The following is a 25,887-nucleotide window of genomic DNA, read 5'->3' as shown; positions in this document are numbered from 1 at the left end:
GTCGCCGTAGTGGAGGGCTCCGGATATTTCGACGACCTAGGGTTCTTTAACGTGCACCCAAATCCGAGCACATGGGCCTACAGCACTTTCCCCTCCATCGAAAACGCAGCCACCAAAGCCGAGATTCGATCCCATGATCTGCGGGTCAGCAGCCGCCTACGTTAGCCACTTGACCACCGTGGCGGGACCAGAATGCAATTGTCATGCTTTGAATACACTAACCACTATCTTAAATAAGAGCAGAAACATCACCAACCGAGAAGGATCGCAAGCATTTTACATGCAATTATTAGGTTTGCAGTGCATTAGTGTCAATTCTGCAATCTTGTTTAGCACAGAATTTTCATTTTTGCACGCGCTATTGTGAGTGCGCTAAGTACGCCTAGCTATGGCAGTTTTTGCGCATGGTAGACACAATGCATTGCCTTCCGGTATCTGTTTCATATAAAGAGCGGAGTGACGTAATAATTGACGTCACTTAATATTAGCACTTGCTCCTGTCTTCTACGTTGTGATGTTGATATTGCACAGAAAAAATCACTATGGATCCACAACAAATAGCTTCGAAGGCAGGAAACAGACAAAGGGAGTAAGCAGGGAGCTTAACCAGAAAGACATCCAATTGGCTACCCAACACGGAGAGATTGGAGAAGGGGAAAATAAGAAAAAGGGAAGAAAAGGACAGAAAAAAAAGAGGTAAACTTGCAGTAAATCCACTGCAGCGCGTAAAACTCTACCATAAGTGAGAGGCGTTCACACAAACCCGTCGTTCTCAAAAAACACAAATGGCCTTTCACTACCTTGTGAGCTGTCGAGGGATGTAGATAATGCTGTTATAGCACCTGCACAAAAAGTGGTCGCTCATCCAGTCGCCGCAACGCGTTGGCAAATACTTGCCTCTCTGAGGCAAATCGAGGACAGTGGCACCGCAGCTGTTCGATATTTTCACCGATGCCGCAAACATCGCATGGCACACTGTCAGTCAAACTGATTAACGAGGTATATGCTTTCATGAAACAACTGCCAGCCAAAGGCGATACAGAAGTCAAGCTTCACGTTGATGTGGGCCAGCACACTCTCTTTAACAACATCCCCTTGCCGAACCATTCGCTTCATTGAAACTCCTAGTTTTACACTTCCTCGTCATCAAGAGTATAAACTTTTTTATTCAGTTGGTTGGGACGTTTAATGAAGCTGTAGCACTAAAAAGACAGGTATGGAAGGAGCGCAGGTCTTGTTATCGTCCTTTGTCGTTTCAGCACTAAAGGTTCAAATAATATCGCAGGATACAGAAAGCATGTTCGCGTGACACATGCTGCATTATCCTAATTACAGGACTCCCGCAACCCGGCGTACCAGAAGGTTTTCGAGCGCATCATGCGCTATGGCGGCCAGACAGAACTGCACCGCATCTATGGTCAACCGATACTCGAGCAAGTGGTACGCGGAAAGGCGGTCGTCATTGCAGACCGAGGATCCTTCACCTACAAGGTTTGCCTAACCTCTTTATCCGCACCCTAGCATTCCTCTACAAAGTACGCCATGCGCACACTGCTTCATCGATAAGAAAGCTGACATAATATTTAAAGTATTGAGCATCGTTTGTTGGGTTGTAGCAAAAACGCACTCCGCAATCTCTGTAATCATGTGTCAGAATAAAACCATCCGCTTCACAAGAAGCTGCTCGCACAGCTGCAGCTATCTTCATTGTTTTGCGATGAAGGTGCCAGAACATTAAAGTTGAAGCTGTCAAATTTTAATTGTTTAGCACAGAAAAGTACCCAAAAATGCACATTACGTGTGGTTTGGAAAGTTAATGTTTCAATGCACGTCATTGATATTATGCATCTTACGGCTCGATGGACAGTGATAGTTCTTTACCAACGCTGGAAACAACGTAGAAAAGCTTTTTGGTTTGATTTTTTGTTGTTGTTGTTGACGGGGCATTTCTTTGTGTCCAATTGAATCACTTTCCATGGAGACGTTGTATATCATACGTTAGCATCGTGCATACATTTACCTTCTTCGCAGGTAACTGTGACTAACAGGTTTATCCCTTTGCCTTCCACTCCTTACACTGGCATGCAGCCAAGAATGATTTGAATTGTTTAGTGTTGAACAATTCTACGTTCAATGCTACAAAGTGGTTCGAAGGTCACCCTAACTTCTACAGCCACTACAATGTCTTCATATATACTGCTGCCTCACTATATCAATTGAGGAAACGGGGTGCTGCCTTAAAACCTTATTTAGGCAAAAGCCTTCTATACATCAGGCGTGAAATGTCGGTGCCGTCCACCATCAGCGTCAACACGTTACCAACGCCTCCCGTTACATGCATGAAGCTCAAAACGTAACTGTTGGTGGTGTTCAGCGTTGCAGTCAACACGCTACATGTATCAAGCTCAAAACGTTACTGTCAGCGGCATCGTCCAGCGTCAGCGTCAACATTAATTCTTATATGCATCAAGCACGAAATGTTACCAATGGTGGCGTCCAGCATCGGCGTCAACACGTTACATTGATCAAGCTCGAAACGTAACCATCGGCGGTGTCCAGCGTCACCATCCACACGTTATATGAATCAAGCGTGAAACGTACGTAAGCTAGTGGCGTCGTTCAGCGTCGGCGTCAACACGAACACTTGTGCATCAAGCACGAAATGTAACCGTCAGGGGTATCCAGCTTCGGAATCAACACGTTAAATGCATCAAGCTCAAAACGTTACTGTCGGTGGCATCGTCCAGCGTCGGTGTCAACACGAACCCTTAGGTGCATCAAGCGTGCAATGTAACCATCGGTGGCGTCCTGCATCGGCGTCAACACGTATACACGCAAAGCCCGAAACGTAACCGTTGGTGGCGTCGTCCAGCGTCAGCACGTTACATGCATCAAGGTGGAAGCGTGACCATCCGTGCATCCGTCTGTGCTTCTGTGAATCCTTCCGCCCATCCGTACGTTGCACCAGTCCGTGCGTCCATCCGTGTGTCTATCCACCCATGTCTTCATCTGTCCATGCATCCGCCCGTCCAACCACGCGTCCGTTCATACGTCCGTCTGTCAGTTTCACCCCACTTGTCATCATTCACCTCGTGGATATGCTGTGATTTTTTCTTCAACCTCGTACTTTGATGTATCTAATGCTTCATGTTGACCTCGATGCTGGACAACACCAACGTTTGCATTTCACGCTTGACGCCTCTACTGCTTCGTGTTGACGCCGATGCTAGACGACACCAACGGTCACACTTCACGCTTGCAACGCATCTACTGTTTCGTGTAGATGCCGACGCTGGACGCCACTGACAAACACAATTCACGCTTGGCACATCTACTGTTTCGTGTTGACGCCGCCGCTGGACGACGCTAATGCACAAATTACAACGCTTGATGCATCTACTGATTCGTGCTGACGCCGATGCTGGATGTCACCGGCAGAGACATTTCACGCCTGTTGCATTTACATGCTTCGTGGTGACTCTGACGCCGGGCCATATTCTGAGGAATGAGTTGGAGCCAGTCATACACGCAGTGGAGGATGGCCTCGAGGACACACCGTGGCGCTACTTACATGAACATGATGACATCGCTCATAGGATGCCGGGTTGTGTTCCCTGCTAGGACTCCGCATTTTCTGCTCTTTTGCTGTGAACACCGTGTGTGATTCTCTTTGTTTTTAAGCTTAGTGCTTAAAGAAGCGGTAAGAGCTTAGAATGCGGGTGAGCAAATTACAAATCGGTGCCCCCGGTGGCACTCTCGTGTCTAATTGGCGTCGTAAACTTGTGTATAAGAATCGGTGCAGCCATGGGGGACGATGCAAGTGGTGCTGCGAAAGCAAAGCTGCCGTATTCGACAACTACAACGCAGCAAGGCAAGCGCACGCATTCTATCTGTCGAAACGATAGCATCGAAAGGCCCTCCCGGTCACAATGGCGCAATAGGGTGGCATTTTCGTCTTGCAACATTGTGTTTTGGCGGGAGGAGGAACATTAGTTGCACATACAAAAACATTCTATATAAAGAGTGGCCACTGGAGCCTTTTCACGGCCCAGCAAGTTAGGGTCTGACCAACCAATAGATAACGTACCCATCCTCGCTTTTACTATTTTGTTAAGACATGTAATAGCCTCCTCAGGAAGACAATGAATACCCAAGTTTGGCATACTTTTTTGCAGAGAAGAAATTTTATTAATTTGTGCAATTTTCCATATCTGCTCTACATCATTTGTCGCAGAGAACAATTAATGCCTTACAACAGAAAACAGTAAATTATGACTAGAATGTGTTGTCTTTCTGCATTTGTTTTGCACAAAGAGGCACATTCATGTTGTTTAGATGTAGTGTACATGTATTCTCTTTGTAGACGCATGGACGTTGTTAGGAAGTTTGCTCTGTCGCGATGGTAGCGGTGGCGAAGAGCGGTGAGCCGTCGAGCGGACTTCGCTGAAGCCTTAGCCCGAAGGCGAAACAGGGAGGCAATCCGTTTTGAAAACAGCAACAAAAGTAGCGTTTACTGTAGCAGGTTGTCGTTTGTACAAAGCCGGCCAGCACGACAACGTCAGCTGGGGCAAAATCTCCTAAACATGGGGCCGGCACGGCCTTAAATAGTGTTTTGGACTCTTCTGCGAGACCAGTTCTCGGGCTCGGAAGGGGAGACGTAGCCAAACCCGGAACTGCAAAGTGGTTCGGCGGAGGAAGCGACGTTATCCCCGGAACTGCACGGTTCTTCTGCACGGAAGGCAGCGCTGGGAGGGGAAGAGACAGTTCGTCGAAACAGGGCTCGATCTTGTGAGACGTGCTCCCGAACGAGGAACATGTCTGTGGCACAACAGCACCCCCGCCGCCAGACAATGCATTCGGAGTTTTGAGCCGTCAGCGCGGCTCGGAAGGAGGGATGCTGGTTGACCGTCGGTAGCCGTTCCGCTCTCTCCGCCCGTTGAGACTTCCATAGGCCTCCAGAGGTTCACTGGAACGACAGCGTTGAACACAAAGCCGAACCACTCTGGCCAAAGCAAGCACCCTCCAAATGCTGATCAAGTCGCCAGACCAGCAGAAACCAAATGTTTCCTCGAGATTACGCTGGGCTAACAAATAGCATCACGAGCAACGAATCTCGGGAGGAATACACAGTGCTGACACTCCTTTACAGTGCATGACACTGTTAAACCAAACAGAATTTTTGTTTTCATGAGCGATTCTCGATTGTGACCCGGGCAGATTGGGGACGATCGAAGCTTTTGAGGTTAACTCAATTTGGCCCCGAATCTACAATTTAGAATACCAAGAACACCCGAATCACGCACATTGGCGTCTCTTGCAAGCTTCAGACCGCTAAACAAAACAGTCATTCGCTAAGCCCTACCTCAAGGTGCTCAGCCATTGAGCATCCCAACAAAATAAAACACGCTTGAAAAGTAAGAAAATAACAATGAAAATCAAACTTGCGCACGTTAAACAAAACAAAGAGCAAAGTTGACCTCCACTGACGTGAATAATAAATGTAATGTCAAACAGAAAAGGTATATTAAACAAGGGCTTCTACTTAGCCATATCTGTTAAAATAAAACACACTAACTGTTACTTTTGAAATAATATGAAAACAAAATTAATCAAATGAACATATCAATGTCAGTTTCTTCAATGAGAAGGAAAGTCAAACTTTCAAAAATTCAGACGCATTCCTTTCTGAACGGCTGACGACAAAATTAGAAAAATAATTCTGAAAGCTAAGCACAAAAAACACTCTTGGTATTGGTAAGGCAGCACTATCTCAGACGAACTCTGGAGAGTCGCGCACTCCACAGCTTTCGAGGGTTGCGGTCTGGACAATGGGACGACGAACCAACTTGCTCGCCGAACATAGTAGCACTGACTTTTGACGTACACCCACTTAACTCGAAGAAAGGGGCATCTGCACTGCGTCGTTTACCCCTCCGGTTCGACCAGCGACCTTTTCGTCATGGTGGAGAACAAGCGCTCGTGTTACCGCTCAAGCGCTCACAACGTTTCCCCACTTGCTTGCATATACGCGGCAGTGAAAAGGATAAGACCAGGCGAAGATCTCGGCGTTCGAATTTCCCTGAAATTCGATCTTTCTTCATGTGCTTCCCACCTAATCTCGATCTCAGTGATGGTATCAGCCTCAAACATTTCCTATAGAACCCTTTCGCGATCCTACGCGTAGCCCTGAACCTGGCGTCTCGAATGAAGACGTCACGGCACTTAACAACTGCTTTAACATGTTTGACGCTTCTCGTCTTTTCCGTGCCACGCTTTTGCCGAGGCCTTTTTATTTATCGAATGACTAGGAACGCTGGAAGCCCCGACACACTTATCAACAAGTGCGCTGCCTTCGACAGGTTCTGCCAAAACTCTATGCGGCTGGACCAACTTATCTTTGTGGTCATTGTTAGGTGTCTGCTCTGGAGATGAGAGGAAACGGAGATTTTGGCTTCGGAATTTTATTGAAGTTCCTTTCTTCGCGACACGCTTCGCGTTTGATCTAGATCTCAGCAGCGGCCTTAACTTCAACTTTCTTTTATTGAGCTTTGTCCCGACCTCAGCCCTGACATTGAGCATGGCACCTCGAGAGCCATGGCGTTTAGCCACTTTCACGCGTTTGGCGTTCTTCAACTTTGCCTTATGTTCTCGCCGGCAACTCTTCTCAACAGAACTGGTTGCCGTGCTCGCAGCACTGGCATTCTTATTCGCAAGTACGCTGCGTTCAGTTTGTGGAGTCAAAGCTCCAGATAGGTTTGCTAGCTTTTCCTCGGGCCCGTTGCTAGCAGTCTCTGCTTGCGACAGAACGGGATTTCTGACGCCTTTAAAGCCAATCAACTCGCCTGAAGGTGTCTCTCTTGTTTGTAAGGGTTCTCTCTCTCTTTCCAGGATAACCCGTGTTCGCAGGCCTTCGTAGTCGGCCTCCTGCTCTCTTTGACACGATTCATCCTGTCGCTCTCTTCGGCAAGCGTCTACTTCTGGCGCCTTACGGCGTGCTTTGGCGCTGTCTTTATCGCTCCGACTTTCAGCAGGATTTGAAAGAAAAAAATATCTTATCAAATTGTATCTAGCTTGGCTAAAATCTCCTGCTTCCTGGTAGGGTAAACAACTCAAAACATGCGCGATTTCGCGCGGCAACAACGTGGCGAGCTTCTCCACCCAAAGGTCACGGCTAATACCGACATTACTGCAAACAACTTCAAAATCCTCAAGAAAATGCGTGATGTTCTCGCCTGCCTGAAAGTTGTGGAGCTGGTGTTTAGCTCGCTCCCATTTAAGTGCTTGAATTTGAAGATCAAGCTCTTTCATTCTGAGAGCATGCTCTCTCCTTTTTCGGCACTCCTCGGCCTTTCATTGTTCGTGCCTTTGAGCTTCGAGCTCTTCACGGCTTTTCTCGGCCTTCTGCTTTTGCTCACAAATAAGCTCCCAAAACTCGTCAGCCTCATCGGCAGTCACATTTTCGGCCCGCATCACATCGAGAATCGCTTCCCTTGTTTTAGCGGACCCGGCGGAAATCCCCATGGCTTCACAAATTTCCAGGAGGTCCTGCACCAGGTACTGCTCCATCGCGATCTCGTCCCTCGTGATGCTCTACTACTGATATTCACCGTACTACAAAACTAATCTCGTGGTTTAAAGTAGGTGAATATTGAATTATAACCAACAAAACAAAAAAAAACACTCTCCTAACATCTGCCTGTGCTAGAGAGGTCTGGCGAAATGAACAGTAAACGTTGGGCACTCACCCAACCAAAATAGCCGACGATGGTCCAACTCGTAGCTGCCGTAGAACAGTATCAGGCCTTCCGGGATCCGGTCCAACTTGCCAATGTTGAGATCCGGGGTTGCTTGTCCCAGCTTGCCGAACGATGAGAACAGGGTAGCGTATCGCAGCGTAGCCAAACGCTACCACGGCGGTCGTCCTCGTGCTCGGAGGTCCGATCCAACTTTTCAGCCGTTGAGATAGGGGTAGCGGGTCCCAGAGCAGCAAAACGTTGAGGACAGGGGTCTGATCCGGCGTGCCAAACGTAGGATATCGTATCCCGAAGCTGCCAACCACTGTTAGGAATTTTGCTCTGTCGCGATGGTAGCGGTGGCGAAGAGCGGTGAGCCGTCGAGCGGACTTCACTGAAGCCTTAGCCCGAAGGTGAAACAGGGAGGTAATCCGTTTTGAAAACAGCAACAAAAGTAGCGTTTACTGTAGCAGGTTGTCGTTTGTACAGAGCCCGCCAGCACGACAACGTCGGCTGGGGCAAAATCTCCTAAACATGGGGCCGGCACGGCCTTAAATAGTGTTTTTGGACTCTTCTGCGAGACCAGTTCTCGGGCTCGGAGGGGAGACGTAGCCATACCCGGAACTGCAAAGTGGTTCGGCGGAGGAAGCGACGTTATCCCCGGAACTGCACGGTTCTTCTGCACGGAAGGCGGCGCTGGGAGGGGGGGGGAGGCAGTTCGTCGAAACAGGGCTCGATCTTGTGAGACGTGCTCCCGAACGAGGAACATGTCTGTGGCACAACAACGTGTAGCGTATTGGTAAAGGCACTCGCTTTCGGAGCATTAGTGCACTGGTTCAAATCCCAGCGTCCAAAAGAAAAAAAAATGGCAGCATATCCACGGAGTGAATAATGGAGAGTGGGGCGAAGCATTCGTCCGTCCATGCGTCCGTCTGTGTAACCGTCCATGCGTCTGTTCGTGCGCCCGTCCCTGCGTTCGTTCATGCATCCGCCCCTTCGTCCGTTCATGCGTCCATCCATGCATCTGTCTGTGTGTCCGTTCGTCCATCTATTCAACACTCCAAGTCCCACCATCTCGCATCTTTTTATCATATATTCCCCATATAGAAGCACCGCCATTCAGTGGACGTTCCAAGGACTAAACGAGAGGTGGCACACACACACTTTCTTACGGCTTGCGCTTCGGGTCTTCTTCCCACCTTCAATCACCTTGAGTTCATGGTATATACTAGTTCATTGTATTCATGGCACTGTGGCCCAATGCTCGCTAAACCTTTCTAAAACCAAGGAGGTTACGCCCAGCGAGTATAACGTAGCAACCTTTTCCTGTCAAATAGTGCTGAATGTACATTCCAGTGGCTGCTAATGTGAAATGAGAGACAGGAGGATTCAGCTTTTAATTTCTTACGGCTTGTGCTTCTTATCTGCTTCCCCCCTTTAACCACCTCGAATTCATTCATGGTATATACTAGTTCATTGTATTCATGGCCCTGCGTCTCAACGCTCGCTAAACCTTTCTCAAAATAAGGAGGTTACACCCTGCGAGTATAATGTAGCAACCCTTTCTTGTCCGATCATGCTCAATGTACATGCCAATGGCTGCTAATGGGGATCACAGCGTGCGCGTTGACTAAAAGCCGAATTCTCCTGTCTCTCATTCCCCATGAGCAGCCATTGGCATGTACATTGAGCACTATTTTTTATTGTTAAACAACGCACAGAAGAAATCTCTCACCGGCACCACCTTGTAGGTCAAATGTTATACCTATTTCGGGTATGTGGCACTGGTGGTTACGTACTACGAGGGACGCACAAGCCACGCCATAAGGAGCTTCGCCCCTAAAATTGTTTTACTTACGCTGAAGGCATTAGTGGGTCTCACCAACCATTCGCGGCGCTGAAAGCAGTGCATTAGCTGTGCCACAGGGTCCTAGGGAAATGTCCACTCTTTCAGTGGCATGTAGTGATCTGGCACCACCCTAGAACAGGTGGTCATGTAGGCTCACTACTGCCGATGATATTTGCTGCGACCTATATTTAGCGCTAGGTTCTCCACAAAATACTGTTTCCCGACAGATTGCCAGATGGCGTTCATATTTCACGCACCAGCTCCAAATCGTCTTTCGACATCACTTGCAGTGAAGCACGCAGATGTGTGAGCATTTTTTGTCACTTTTTTTCTTTCTTTTGTGTGTTTTTTATTTCTACTTTTCGATATTTCTACTTTTCTTTTTCTTGCACTTTTTATTGTTTTCCCCATTTTTTCCATTCTTTACCGGGATTTTTTTTCTGCTTGCTCCCTCTTTTTTCTATTTATATACGCTGTTTTCCCAGCGTTACCCCAAGCAACAACAGCATACGACAGTCCGGGCTCCTAATGTGATCCATGCTTAATGCTCTTTACTGCGAGGACACGCCTAATGTGCTACAGGTGGCTATTCTATGCGCGTTTCGGCTTGCACTGCGCCAAGTTACGACAGCACACGATGATCCTTAACAGTTACCATGCTTTCTTGAACGTACCCGCCCACCCCTCGGTGGATTGACCGTTCAGCCAGGTTAAGCCATTCGAAAAGAAAATTGGTTACATTGCCCAAGAAGCTTGATGTTTACAATGTTTTGGAAAAGGCCATTCTATTCTGATGTAGCTCAAGGAAATAAGTTAAGACGAATATGAGAGGACAGTGGGAGCACGTGGGCGCGACACTTGTAGTTCATGTCCGCGGCGATGGCGTTTGCGGGTATGGTGAACAATTGAAGGTATTGATGTAAGGGTAAGATTAACGTAGATAGTCGCCCTGTATTGACTGTAGGACGCCGCAGTGTAGAGGTCAGGCAATACTTTTGAAACTTCGGGAAGAGAAAAAGAGAGCTGTTTTCGATGCTATTCCTGGAGAGTTATTCTCAATTTTTTATTAAAAAGAAATGTCTACAGTCCAATCCGGATGGACGGATTCAGTAACTTGAAGACGCGGTGAGTTGTGATGTTCACTTTCGAGTGTGGCGGTGCATCGAACCCACCAGCACCTTCATGGAGTAAGAAGAAAGTGGACCAAATTTACAAGAACAGGGCCTTGTCAAGCATGAACTTGCATACTAATGTGCCCCAGATGTTTGAGGACGATGCTGGAAATGCGTGCCGACTTTCCCACATGCGTTGGATGGGCGACCGCATTTAACTGAATGTGATGGCTTATACGATCAGAAATCAGGCACGGTCTCCGAGATGTGCGCCCTAAAGCTGGTGTTTAGGTACTGCGTTCGTTGTGCTAAAACTCATTTTTTCCCTCTGATTACTGTCGAGAATGGTGAAAATTTCAAACGTGAAAATGACGTTGAAGACTAAGAACCGGAAATAAGTTGCATGCTGCTCGCTGAGCTCCCACCAGGTAGCGGTAGCTTAAATGGACAGTTAATTCTACGGACACATCGATAGCATGCTTCCCCCGGTGAAGTTTTGCATTTTAAGTTCGAATTTTCCGTTCTAATTGAAAATAAGAGACTTGCCAAAATTATTGCGCTGCGCTGGCGGTGATGGCTTGATCACATTCATGACTTGGCGATGGCATAAGTGGCGGGATCAGAAACAGGCGGCGGTGGCGTCGCACAGATCGAGCGTGCATTGATGCGTGTGGAAGTGGTTATTAAAGCAGAAAGGTTTACTCCCACATGGTGGTCCAGCTCCTGGCTGTCCGGAAGGACCGTGAAAAGACGGAGAGGCTCGGCCTCACCACTTCGACATCGGTGTAGTCAGGTTATGAATGTATACGCATATGTTTTTTTTTTCTTCCGGACCAAATAAATGCATTCTGTCTCTCTCTCTCTCTCCTGCGTGGTGTTTTGGTAGCGCACCAACAGGCAATCCTATAGACCCTTTCACGGTTAACAAACATCGGCCCTTGATGACATGCCGTTTCGTACAACATTGTGTTTTAGTGCCATCGGTGGGCACGGCGGGTAACAAGAGCTTTGGAAAATATCCCGCCGATTTTCTACAGTTTTATTCGGTTATTTCGCAAAATATTTTCATATAAATGTCTTTTTGAACTGAATAAAAATTACAGGAGATATTTTTCAACTTTACGCACGTTCTTTTATCTGCGAAACCACAGAGATATTTTCCTTACTCTTGAGAATAACTTCAAAATATGCTGTCAGTTTCGATTTTAGGAGCTGGTAAATGTGACGACCGGAAATTTTTTGGGGTACAACGCTTGCGATCTTGAAACCGTATAAAGGAGCGCGCCGCCGTCATCCTGCCTAGCATGCAAGGTAGAGGCACCAGGCAAAGAGCGACTTCACCTTACCCGTCTGCAAACTAAAAGACTCTTGTTGAACGAGACGCACTTTTTAATCTACGCCTATTGCAGCAGCTTTCAGCTATTTGTCTTGAAATACTTAAGTAAGAATAGACTATGGAGTACACGCTAATGCCATGGTTTTCAAGAAATGTATCATATTGCAAAGAAGGGTAATATCGACATCAGAGACATCACTCGACCAACTCCTTGAAGCAGTCCCACTGCTTTAACTTCAGCGCTCCAGAGGGGAACATCCGTTGACGATATCATTGATGCCCTTGAAGCAGTAACCAGCGCAGCCGGTATCAAGTGCCTCCAACACATGGGAGGCGCAAAGTTCGGTGCCGCAGTCGCGAACGTCCATGAAGCCACCAAGCTGAAGAGCAGGAGCGCCATTTTCTTGAACGGCGTATCAGTTCCACTCGTCAGCGTCGGTCCTGAAAGAGTCCACGTCACAGTCTTCCGGGTATCGCTATGCGTAGGTGACGCAGCCCTAGCGCCTGCTCTTTCCGCCTATGGCAACGTGCAACATATCCACGAGCCAGTGTTTAAAGGCCGCTCTAGGGTTGGCACATGTGTCTGTGTGGCACGAGTGGAAAAGAAAAGCCAAATCCGAACTTTCTCACAGTTTAATGCTACAACGTCATGTGTGACTACCGGGGAGTCAAGAAAGTGTGCTCTAAATGCCGGAATGTTGGTCACATTGCCAAAGATTGTGTCACGCCCCGTTGTACGCGATGCAACGTCTTTGGGCATGCTACAAAGGGATGTGCAGAACCGTGCCACAAGTCCTCGAGCAGTCATGCAACAGCTGACTGCGTGCGTATGAAGTCCTTCGCAGCTGCTGCAGCAGCGGCAACCGAAAAACGAGCGTGTACTGACCTCACGCCCGTATTGCAAGATAATTATCCGGCGCTATAGCCTGAGAGTGACACCAACACAAGTAATACTGATGCCCATGCCGAACCACAAGACGCAGGAGACCTGCCTCCTCTGTCTGAGAAAGTGTCGCCAACCCTGCATGCCCCGTCGGAGACCAGCGACTTTTCGCCAGACGCCTATGAATACCACAGCTCATCCAAAGTCGAAGCCCGAGTGCCCGTACCTAGCAGAGACCACGAGGGCTACAGCTCTTACACAGTTGGTACCACCAGCAGCTCCTAGGCAACGAGAGCTTCGATGAGACGCGGCACCCGAACAACGGGACGTGCAGAAGCTCCGGTCATCGGCTCAAACAAGACCACGGGTGATTATGCCACTGACGATGACGAGTGCCCGAGCCCGCAAATACTCGGCTCAGGCCCGTAAAATGAGCCTGTCTAACCTCATTTACCAGATTCCAGGTGCGGCGGCCGGTGCGAGTGTCGGTGCCAGCGCCATAGAAGTAGACCGTCCAGCCACCAAACGTGTCCACCCACCGATCACGGACTCTAAGGGCCCTACGGACAGTAGTAAGCCCCCAAAACTCGCTAATGCTCTGACGACGTCAGGGCATTTCTCTTTTTAGTCATGTTCACTCGTTGAGCGCTCGCCCCATCCTCTGCAAGGGGTTTATTTGAAGTTTGCGCGCGCACTCTCTTTTTCAAGATGGCTATGGTGCATTTTCTCTACTTAAACGTCAGGGGTTTCAGACGCCAAGATAAGCAGAGAGAAGTCATGCCCTTAGCAAGGTCACGTCATGTCGACATCCTCTTCTTACCGAAATGTAACTTGGAACCCATTTTGATGTGCAATCCTTTTGTTCACTTTTTGAAGTCGAAGCCTTTTTTTTCGCTGACCAATTTAAACATGTGCGGAGTTGGAGTTGTGTTTTTGACACCAGCGTTACGTCGAGGAGCACACTGTGTTTATGGTTTTGACGGCCGCACACTAGCAGCAGACTTTGACCTTCACGGCAGACGAGTAAGGGTGCTCGTCATATATGCCCCACCTCAACGTGGGGGCTCTGCCGATTTTTTTGATTCACTAGACTCATTTATGTTTGGCAGCTACCCTACTTTCTTAGTAGGGGATTTTAACTGTGTTGAGGACACCGACAGAGATGCGCGCGGACGCAGACAGAGCAGACAACATAGCGTAGTTCGAGCATTGCGGCCACTCATCCGCAATTTCAAGCTTAGGGATGCGTGGATTGACACTGACGGGAATGACTTTGTTGCAACCTGGAAACGGGGTTATGACCTGGCTAGATCGCTACTATTTTCCGGACGTGCCAGCGGCACATGTCCTTAGTTATGAAGTCCTACATTTTCCACGGAAAGCTCCACGCATCAGAGACCACTTTCCAGTGTCTGTAAAGCTTTTCTTTGAGCAATCCAATACCTTTAGAAACAGTTGGAAAATAGACACCACACTCATACACGACCCAGAAAGCTTAGCATTACTGCGCAATGCACTAGAGCAAGTGTGCGATAGGCCGCCTGAACCCCGTAACTGGGATGCATTGAAAAAAATTGGCAGCATATCCACGGAGTGCATGATGGAGAGTGAGGCGAAGCATTCGTCCGTCCAATCGTTCTTGCTTCCGTCCGTCCATGCATCCGTCTGTGTGACCGTCCATGCGTCCATCCGCCCGTCCGTGCGTGCGTCTGCTCGTGCGTCTGTTCGTGCGTCCGCTCTGGGTTCTTTCATGCATCCACCCCTGCGTCCGTTCTTGCGTCCATCCATGCATCTGTCTGTTTGTCCGTTCGTCCATCTATTGAACGCTCCAAGTACCACCATCTCAGATCTTTTCATCATACATTCCCCGTATAGAAGCACCGCCATCCAGCGGAGATAGTAAGGACTAAACGAGAGGTGGCACACGTACACTTTCTTACGGCTTGCGCTTCGGGTCTATTTCCCACCTTTAACCACCTCGAGTTAATGGTATATGTGTTTAGAAAAAGTTTATTTTACTTTCAGCATCCTTATCCATACGAGCACACACCGAAGGCAACGAGGATCGTCAACTGCAAACCTGTATCGCGATATGGTTTTGATTATAAAACTATTGCTTTAGAAAACACCTGGCGTCTTTCGTTAAGCAGCTGGCGTCTTTTCGTTTTGCTTTAGAAACATCTGGCGTCTTTTTGTTTTGCTTTTAGAAAACATCCGGCGTCTTTCGTTGGTTTTTTTCATCAATCAACGACGTTTTGATTATTAATCACGGAGGTAAACAATGCCTGCTACTGGGAATTGGAGACAGCAAAAGTCGGCTTTTAGCTTACACTTACACTTCTACTTCTACTAACGTTTCCTACTGGAACATGCCAATGGCTGCTAATGGGGAATGAGAGACAGAAGAATTTGGCTTTTAGTTAACGCAAACGCTGCGATTTTTTTTTATTGTTCAACAACGCACAGGAAAAATCTCACACCAGCACCCCCTTGGAGGTCAAAGCGTAAGACATGTTTTTCAGTTTCAGTTTCAGTTTTATTGAGCATTCTCTTCACAGAGTTGCGAAAAAGAAAACGCAAGGATAAGAGCAAAAAGCTGCTATGTTAGCAGCTTGACGAGGCTCCTACCCCTTTTCACTTGGCATTAGAAAAATCCCCAGAGCACAAATCATGAAAAAAACAATTTGACAGCGATTTTCAAAACTTCAAGAAATTAGGAAATCAAAAGAAAATGCATCAAAATTACATCAGTTTAAGGTTTACATAAAATAGGCAAACCACAAAGAGAGAAAAACAACAAAAAACAAAAAAGAACACCGTGCGGTCAATCATGAAACAATGCACACGTTGCTAAACGGCTACCAAAGTATTACAAAATGATTATACAACGTTTACAACACTGGGTATGCGAAAAGCACAAGTTTTAATGCACAAGGGAAACACTGACAAGTGAAATGTTGCATGTTTTACTCGAGAAAAAAAGCAACGAAAAAAATGTCAAAGAAAGCAAACATCACAGGATGCCATGTTACACACGAGCACTATTATAGGGTGTTTCTTTTACATATAGTACTGTAGCCGGACAACTAAAAGAAGCTAAACTACACACCGCCATTTTGGATGAGAAGGTTCTTAAGTTGTTTTTTATGTATAATAAAGATGTCGATGTTTTTATTTTCAAACATGTTAAAACAAGCTGGAATACAGTGTTCAAGTCTTTTCGAACCGTAATTAGTTCGCGAATAAGGAACGAACCAGGAAGGCCTTTTCCGAATGTCATAATAGGATTGTGTATTTTTTCTGAGGTTACACAATTTAAGAAAACAAGCGTTTTTTGATAGCAAGCTTTGTTTGTATTTCATAATAAGGTTGAAACTGTGTATGTGATCGATCGGTAAAATCTTATATTCTCTGAATAAATGACTTGTATGTGCGTCTTATGGTACGTTTGCAATATGACGAATCGCTTTTTTCTGCAGTAAAAATATTTTGTTCCGATTTGCTTTAGATGTATCTGCCCACACTAGACTACAATAATTTATGTGAGATGAAAACAACGTATCATAGAGTGAAAGCTTAATGCTTGCTGGAAGTATCTGTCGAAGTTAAGAGAGAGCACCACACGTCCTAGCTGTATTTCTAGTTACTTTATTAATGTGTTCGTCCCAATTATTGTTTTCATTAAAAATTACTCCTAATGATGAAACTTATTTGACAACCTCAATTTTTTCGGGCCCGAGATATATATCCAAACCACGACAGACAGCCTTCTGAACCAGTGCGAATACCACAGCTTTGGATTTTTTTGTGTTGATCATTAAATAATTTGCAGTACTCCATATGAAGATGTCATTAAGGATGTTGTTGGCTGAGTCTGCAAGCTTACCTAAATCATTACCATGAAAAAATATACTAGTGCAAGCTTACCTAAATCATTACCATGAAAAAATATACTAGTGTCATGTGCATAAATTATAAAGTCCACATATTTGCTGACACTTGTTATGTCGTTTATATAAATATTAAACAGTAGGGGCCCTAATATGCTGCCCTGAGGTACACCTGACGTTATGGTTAGTAGGGAGGATTGACTGTCATTTATAACAACAGATTGCTTTCTTTGTGATAAATAAGATTTCAGAAAGTCAAGTGGGGTTGTCCGAAAACCATAATGACGCAATTTTGCATAGAGTACTTCGTAGTTGATTCTATGGAACGCTTTGGAATAGTCAATAAAAACACCCAGTGTTAACAGTTTCTTTTCAAATGAGTTAAGTATGAGTTCTTTTTGTGTGAGGAGAGCCAGCCAAATTGATGCGGTGATAATATAGAGTACTTTTCACAAAAAGACATGACACGTTGATATTTGATTTTCTCTAGCCCTTTAGATATAACAGGAAGTATCGAGATCGGACGATAATTGGAAAAGATATTTCGGTCACCAGATTTGTATAGGACACTAACTCTCGCATGCTTCATTTTTTCTGGGAAAACTCCCGTGGATAAGCAGATATTAAACAGATGGGTAAGAACAGGTAACAAAAGATCAAGTGCTGCTTTAATAGGTCTAATTTGTAGGTCATCTATGTCCCGAGCAGTAGTGTTCTTTAGTGACATAAATACAGACAATACTTCTTCAGGAGCTGTGCTTAAAAAATATGCAGTGCTCATGTTTGGCACACCTAGAACGTCCCTGTAATCACTATTACAGGCACGAGAAGGGTTTGATAAATCAGAGGACACCAGCGTTGTGAAGTACACGTTAAATTTATTAGCAAGTTCTTGACCCTTTACTATCTTGTTATCTATGTTTAACTCAAGTGCGTTGTCTCGAGAGCAACTTCTATTTAGAAGCTTATTTATTTCTCGCCAAAGCACGTCGCCTCGAGTGCTAACCCTCTTGAAGAGAGCTTCATAATACGCATCCTTAGTTTTTCTCACTTGCTTCGTTAAAAATTTCGATACCGCTTGAATTCCGAAAGATCGTTATGGTGTCTTGTTTTCACGAATTTCGCGTACAGTAATTTTTTCTTTTTAATCATTTCCAGACATTCTCGTGTCATCCATTGTTTCCGACCTTTCTTTAGGGTTTCGACAGTTTTATATTTAAAACACTTATGATAAGTTTTTCTTAACAGGCACATGAATATTTCATACACCTCATTAGCGTTAACTGATTTATAGACAGGATCCCAACAAATCTGCGCAATTTCACGCCTAAAAGTGTCTAATGTTTTGTTACTAAATTCTTGTATTTTGTATGATTCTGGAGTTGATACTTTTGCACGATTAAGATACTTGTTGCGATTTTGAAACATGCATATAGGGTAGTGATCACTAATATCGGCAATAACAGTTCCAGATACGGTTGAATCACTTATGTCATTTGTAGTAAGTAAGTCGATAAGGCTTTCAGTATCTGAAGTGACACGTGTAGGTTCAGTAATAATATTAGCACACGCAAAGGAATCAAGAAGTAGTTGGAAGTTACCAGAGGTTTCAGTTTGCTGTAAAAGGTTTATGTTGCAGTCACCCCCTATAATATTGTGCAATTTGTTAGTGCACGCATACGTAAGCAGATTTTCAAGAAATTGAAAAAACGCTTCTGTTTTTTCGTGAGGTGGACGATAAACTACCACATATACATACTTGTGACATGCTAGTGATAATGCCTCATAGTCTGGTGTAATCGCTGAAAAGTCTGAGAGAAGGCTGCAAACTAAATGGTCAGCAATTAGTTGCAAAAACACCTCCCCCTCTACGAGAGGGCCGTTGGTCCCTCGTACTACGAGGAACGAACGGGTGCTGCTTTAAGGAGCTTTGCCTTTAAAACAGTTGGCGCACCGAGATTATCAAAGCGGGGCGCGAAAGCAAGGTGCGTCTCACGACGGAGATAAACGACACGCTACAAAAAAAGCACCTATTGTACGAAAACGTGAGACGCTGACGTTCACAATGCACGACTATCTCGATTAGTTAAAGGCGTGGTACGAAATTTTGCTACGTCTTGTTCGCGCACGGCTGCGCAGTCTTTCACTAACGGATGACCGGTTTCAGATCCAGCTGTTCTTCGAAGCGTTCGGAACGGCTCCTTGGGTGAACAAATGCATGTTCCTTTCATTCAGTTGCCAAACGGTGAACAGTCTACACGAGCAGAAGACATAATGAGGGTCTTTGAAACACATTTTTCGAATCTTTTCTGGGCAGAGAACGCAAACGACGTGAACTCTACCACCATTGTTAATGAGGTTTGCGAGGGAATTTCCCGCGTACCGGAGGAGCTCTGCGATGGTCTGTGCAGCCCAGTGACGCTGGATGAATTACGAATCGTGCTTCAGCGCATGAACACAACCGCCGCTGCCGGCCCTCACGGGATACCTTTGAGTTTCTACCAAACCTTCCTTGAAACAATACAAGACCACCTATTGACAATAATAAATGGGCTTCTTGCTGACGGAATCAGACCGAATACGTTTCGTGAGAGCAGAGTTATACTCTTGCTTAAAAGCGAGAGAGAGCCATCCGACCCAAATGCGTGGAGGCCCATTTCCCAACTTAACTCAGCTTATAAGATATTGACAGCCAGCCTTGCACACCGCATAACCACCATTCTACCGGAAATAGTAAACGACATACAAACATGCTGTGTTCCAGGTCGTACGATCTATTCCTCGCATGCGCTGACTCGCGATTTATTCACGTACGCTACAAGAACACAAATATCTGGCATTTTTGTTTCCTTAGACCAGGAAAAATCTCTTGATCGCGTCGAATGGAACTATCTCTTCGCTATGCTGGAGTGTTGCGGCATCCCAGCACGTTTAGCCGACGTCATCTGCTTACTCTACACTGACTTAAAAACGTCATTTGAAGTGAATGACTATACATCTGAACCTATTGCAGTAAGCAGGGGCATTCGACAAGGCTGTCCCCTCTCCGCAATTCTCTTTTTACAATGCATAGATCCATTATTGAAACAAATTCAGAAATGCACTTCGATACGTGGTTTTCCTCTCCCAGGCTTGGGCGAAGTGAAGGTAGCGGCATACGCCGATGACATCTCGTTGTTTATTCGGAACATAGATAGCTTCAGAGCCTTCTTGCGAATATTTCACGCATATAGTTACCTGTCGGGAGCACGTCTTAATTCCGGAAAAAGCAAGGCATTGTGCTTTGGCGTGCACATTGAAGAGTTCCCTGATGGCGTCCAAATCGTCGAAGGAGTTAAAGTGTTAGGTGTAACTTTCCTTTCGACTGGAGAGGTAGCCCGCACCACATGGAAAGAGATCCAAGGCAAAGTGAACAGACGCATTAAAGTCACCAGAACTTTTCATTTACCTTTCACTGAAAGAGCTTATCTACTTAAATCAAGCATAACATCGCCACTGATTTATGTATATATAGCCAGAATTGCTCGATCACCTCGTCGGGTTTTGCTGAGAGTGGCCACTGTGTGTGGTTTCTTTTTTGGGGGTGGCCACGCTGAAGCTGTTGCTAGAGCCTTGATCTGGCTGCCACTAAAATGGGGAGGGCTCAGCATGCCAAACCTTGATGTAATGCGCCACATGTTGGCTCTCAAAAATACCTGGGCACTCTTAGAAAACTCATCGTATCGAGGCCGGCAACTCGTAGTGTATCTGCTAGGTATCTCTAGAAGATTTTTTGGTTTAACAAACGACATGCGATCGGCTGTTGAACAGCCACCGGTGTATTACACACATGTGATAAAATCTTTGCAACAATGACGAAGCGGTTTCTCAGTTCAAAAACTGATGGAAATGTCTCCCACCGACCTGAGTGAACAAATAGCTTCTAAAAGTCTAACTGAAGAACAGTGCCGGAAACGCCATGTGAAAAGATGTTGGGCTCTTACAAACATGTTCCTCCCCTTCGAAGTCCGTGATCTAAACTGGCTTAGGGAATGGGAAGCTTTACCAACGGCCGACCGCCTTGCGGCGTGGGGCGTGGCGCGCTCCGCCACATGTCTGCAATGCACCCGCGTCGAAACGCTGAACCATGTGTTTCATGAATGTATAGGAGCACGCACCTTTTGGCGCATGGTTACCAGTATGTTCCAAATAAGTATGCAGTGGAAGTCCCGCCACAGAAATAACTTTGTCGAACTCTTGATGGCAATCGGAGCCTTCGCTTTATGGAAGCGGAGGGGACTGGCCCACCTGAGGGACGCCCTCAGAGAGCCATGTTCCCTTTGCTACATCGGTTAAGAAACGTAATGCTTATGCATCTCGACAAAAAACTAGTCATGCTGGGAGAGGAGGCCTTCCTCCGACGCTGGTCTACGCCATTCATTATTGCACAAAATAACAGATTGTCCATGCATTTCCTCCCCTACATAGGACGTGGGCTAGAGCTTGTACCATTGTGAAGTTTCAGTGCGTATTTTTCTTTTCTTCTTTAGAAACATGTATTTTTTGTGAAATATTGTTCTTTCGTACGAGAGCAAATTGTCCCCACAGGTGAATGCAAAAAGGTCACCTTGCACTATGAATGACCCCCCCCCCCCCTTTTTGTGCATATAGTCTTACTGTTTAAATAAGTTCACTCATCTCGATCTCCATGAATGTTTTGTCCTTGATCAATTTTTGCATTGTACATCACTGCATACACTAATACGTTATTTTCGCTATATATAACAGCTTGCACTGTACATACACATGATCATCGTAGTCCATCTTTTTGTGTGCGCATAAGCTATGTAACACATATCTGGAAATAAAATTCTCTTCAACCAGTCCCAGAACAGCTTCCCGATGGAGTCCACTGGGTAGACGGAGTAAAGGTTCTGGGGGTGACCTTCCTTACGTCTGATGAAGTAGCCCGTACGACCTGGAATGAAGTTACGCGCAAAGTGAATAAACGTATTGAGAATGCGGGAACCTTTCATTTACCTTTTAGTGAACGTGCGTATCTCATCAAGACACGCATAGCAGCTTCCCTTTTTATGTAGCGAAAATTCCACGGCCACCTCGACGAGTTTTGCTAAGAGTAGCAACCGCGTGTGGCTCCTTATTTTGGGATGGCCATACGGAAAGCATCGCCAGAGCATTAGTCCGCCTACCAACAAAAGTGGGAGGTTTTAGCATTCCGGACTTCGAAGTTATGTGTTGTGTATCGCCCGAGAGAACCACATGGGAACTCATCTCAAATGCGACATACTGAGAACGAGAACTCACAGAGTACCTGCAGGGAACTTCCCGTCGTTTCTTTGGATTAGCAGACGAGACGGGACCGGCTGTTGAGCGGCCGCCGCCCTTTTATACGTACATGGTGAAATCTCTGCGTTTTTTGCAAAATAACTTATCAGGCTGCAAACTAATGTCACCCACTGAAATATGTGAATGTATTGCTGTGAAAATTTTAAACGAGGATCAGCGAAAGAAATGCCGTAACAGTCGACGCTGGTTCATGAAAGCCACGACCCTGCCCACTGAAGTCCGAGACTTCACTTGGTTGAGAGAATGGCAGGCGTTGCCAACGGCCGACCGCCTTGCGCCGTGGGGTGTGGCGCCCCCCGCCTCATGTCCGCAGTGCGGCCAGACGGAAACTCTAAATCATGTACTTTACGAATGTCCTGTGGCGTGTACTTTCTGGCGTTTGGTGACCAGCATGTTTCAAGTCAGCATGCAATAAACAGTCGCGGCACAGAGTAGTTTTTGTTGAGCTGATAATGTGTATTGGTGCTTTTGTATTGCGGAAGCGGAGGGGACTGGCATGCCTGTGGGGACGCCCTCAGAGGACCATGTTTTCTCTGCTACATCTCTTAAGAACTATGATGTTAACACATTTGAACGAACAGTTATTCATTCATGGGGTGGAAGCTTTCCTCCTGTGGTGGTAAACATGATTTATTCTTCTCAGAAAGAACAAAGTGTCCATGCATTGCCTTTATTACTGAGAGAATAGGCTAGTGTATGTGATTTCATTTAACCTGTATTTAGTATTGTACAAATATTTATTTATTCTTATACACACTTATTAAATGTTTTTTGTTCCTTTTCATGAATTGTATGTACCCCTGAGCATAGTTTTCTTTATGCACGTTAGAATTTCTGTTTACAGGTAAAAACAATTCCTGTTGTGCATTTGAATGTATATTAGGATATGTTAATGTCTTGAGAACGAACAATGTAACACATAAATGTCTTCTCTGTATGTATAATTTTTTTCGAAAGAAAATTCTCTTAAACACAGTCCCAGATACCCACACGAATTGCTTTACGCTCTTCCATAGTAAAGTACCTAATATTATAAATCGTTACCCAATTTTTCTGAACACACAGCAGTACATATTCATGTTCTACTTGTGCCTCTTGTTTACCTTGCAGTATTCATACGTGTATCTGTTCTTTTGAGACACTTTTTGGTATAGCTTTGTTTGTGTGAACCATTGAATATACATTCCCTTTCCATGTCACCTCATTTCCATGTTCATGTATATGAAGTCTGTTTTTTCATCATCGTTATTTTATGCCTAAGCAGAAAATGTTCTTCTAAAATGTTATTGATGTCTGCGACAATAAATTTCTCTAAGCAGTTCCTGCTGCGCTGCCACGTTGATATTATTTGAACGTCTAAAACCGTGAATGGTTAAAGTAAAAACAAATATGAACCATCTCCCCGTAGGTAACCCTAATGGAATGCGAAGCAGCAGCAGTGTGCACGGCATTGACTCGGTTCAAACGTGCGTTGGCGCGGGCGCTAGAAGATCGGCTTGAATTAAAACTCGGTGTAGCATTTACTCGAGTAAATGTTTGTTTGAAACACGGGAGGCTGGTTGGTTTTTATGTAAGTTTCATCGCAGAAAGACTGTTTCGCTCGATGTGCGCTCGAACATTGTGAAGCGAGGAGAGGGTGAAAAAGAGAGATGACACTTGGTGAGAGGCTATGGAGAGAGTGACATCTACGCGCGCGCTGCGAGGGAAGGCGTGACCTACTCCGCCCCAACACCTGCAGCCAGAGAAGCGAGTTGCGGGCGGAGGGACAGCGTTACGCAGACTAGTCAAAGAGCTGCTTCGCATCTGAAAGTTGTCGGATATCGACGCCTCTTTCAAACGAATCGGCATAACATCAAAGTAAAAGGTGTCCTTATATAAGCAATTGAGCGATGTTATAAGAGAGCTTGCATAACGTATATTGGTGTTTGACAGCTAAAACGTCGATGAATGTGGATGCATCGACATTGACGCTAGGTGGTACATATATATCACGATGACTAACCAGGTGGTCGAAATTTCCAGAGCCCTCCACTACGGCGTCTCTCATAATCATATGGTGGTTTTGGGACGTTAAACCCCACATATCAATCAATCAATCAAACGATGACTAACGTCCGTGAGCAATGATTAAACAAACCCTTGCGATTGTAGATGCTTGTGCTAGCTATACGGTGAGAGCGGAACCTGAAAGCGGCGTGACAGCCCGAAGAGCGTCACTAATTTAACGCCGAACTTGGGCAACGGTCGCTTATTCGCCACATATTAGTTATTGAACACGACGGCCCGACTCGAAAGAAAGTCAACGCGCGTTTTGTGACCGGCTGCGAGTTTTCGTAGGGCAAGAGTAAGTTCCGAGGCACCGTTACGGCCACGCGACGCACTCGTGAGTCGCAAATTTATCTTTAGTATGGATGAATGCCGTGAGCGATGCCGACGCTGGGGTGACGTCGCCACTTGGCTGCGCGTTAAAGCATCGACAACATTGCACTTTTTTATTAGAAACACGCTAAATGAAGGGCTCGAGGAGATGGCGTCTTGAAGAAACTGATCGTGGATTTCCCGGACATGGTCTAATACTTAACTTCAGCAAGAATACTGTGTGAGGGCATAAAGTGAACATTTGTGTATTCTAAAGAGTATGTCATCATGGCGCAGGGGCTAGCATGCCCGGCATCATTGGTCGCGGACCAAAAGGACCAAAAAAATATTAAAAGACGTATTTTTTTTTAATTCTCATAGTGCATTTTTCTACGTCCTTTCTGTGATGGAAGTACGTCACTGAAGTCTGGGTAAACAACGACATAAAACAGTTTCGTTTTAAAATTGGATGCAATTCCGAGAGCAGCATCCTCGCACCAGACACCAGTTGGCATAAACTTTAATTTAATCTGCAAACTTAAAGCTCCACGCATCTCCACTGATCTCCACGAAGTGAATCACAATGAGCGGATAACGCTTGGTTCTAAGGTCAATAATGTCCATGTTGAAGTAGCCTACTAGTATAAAGGGGGGCTTGTAAGTTGTTTCTATTGTTTTCTCACAGTTGTAATAGATAGTAGTATATTGTTATGGAAGGGCACACAGAGAAACGAGGTGACAGCTGTGATATATTTGCACGACGCCAAGCCTAAGCCGAGATGGCAAGCGAGAGCGTGCCTCACATCCCAGAATCACGTCGTCTTTCTCGCTGTCGGTCTTGCTTCTTCAGCATGATGTAGTCTTGTAACAAGACTCTCGGGTGCAAAAGCACAGTCTCGGTGCTTTCTATGATGTTGCGGAATGGTAGAGCTCAAGTCGGGAGACGTGAACAATGTCTGTACACAATGGAGCGGAGAGAGATGACTTCAGCGGGGCTATCTCGTAGGTAACGTCAGTCAACTGGCGCAAGACGCTGTAGGGTCCTAAGTACTGGGAAAGCAGCTTCTCAGAGTGACCAACATGCACAATCTGGGTCCACAACAACACAAAGGAACCCGGGGCAAAGGAGACATCGCGATGATGTGCGTCATAACGTTGCTTCTGTTGCTCTTGGGATGCTAAGAGGCGCTTCCGAGCGACTTCTCGTGCTCTGCGAGCTCTGGTGATAGTGTCAAGGGCGTATTCAGTCGGCGAATCGACAGCTGTTGGAAATATGGTGTCAAAAGGTAGAGTTAGGTCGCGGCCAAGTAAGAGATAATATGATGAAAACCCAACGGTACTGTCGCGTGAGGAATTGTATGCAAATGTAACAAAGGGCAA

At 45.8% G+C, this 25,887-nt stretch overlaps 1 protein-coding gene across 1 annotated transcript in view; it reads left to right on the top strand.

Annotated features, from left to right (window-relative positions):
* The window catches only part of LOC142796302 (glutamate receptor-like), a 184,008-nt gene that overhangs the window by 55,516 nt on the left and 102,605 nt on the right, over positions 1-25,887 (top strand). The window contains exon 6 of the mRNA XM_075886595.1: positions 1,336-1,491. Coding sequence (XP_075742710.1) covers positions 1,336-1,491 — 156 coding nt within the window. The remainder of the gene's footprint in view (positions 1-1,335; positions 1,492-25,887) is intronic.

The sequence above is a fragment of the Rhipicephalus microplus genome, chromosome 2, assembly GCF_043290135.1.
Source record: "Rhipicephalus microplus isolate Deutch F79 chromosome 2, USDA_Rmic, whole genome shotgun sequence".
NCBI classification, from domain to species: Eukaryota; Metazoa; Arthropoda; class Arachnida; order Ixodida; family Ixodidae; genus Rhipicephalus; species Rhipicephalus microplus.
The sequence above is the reverse complement of the archived record's forward strand: the minus strand, read 5'-3'. Positions and strand labels throughout refer to the sequence as shown.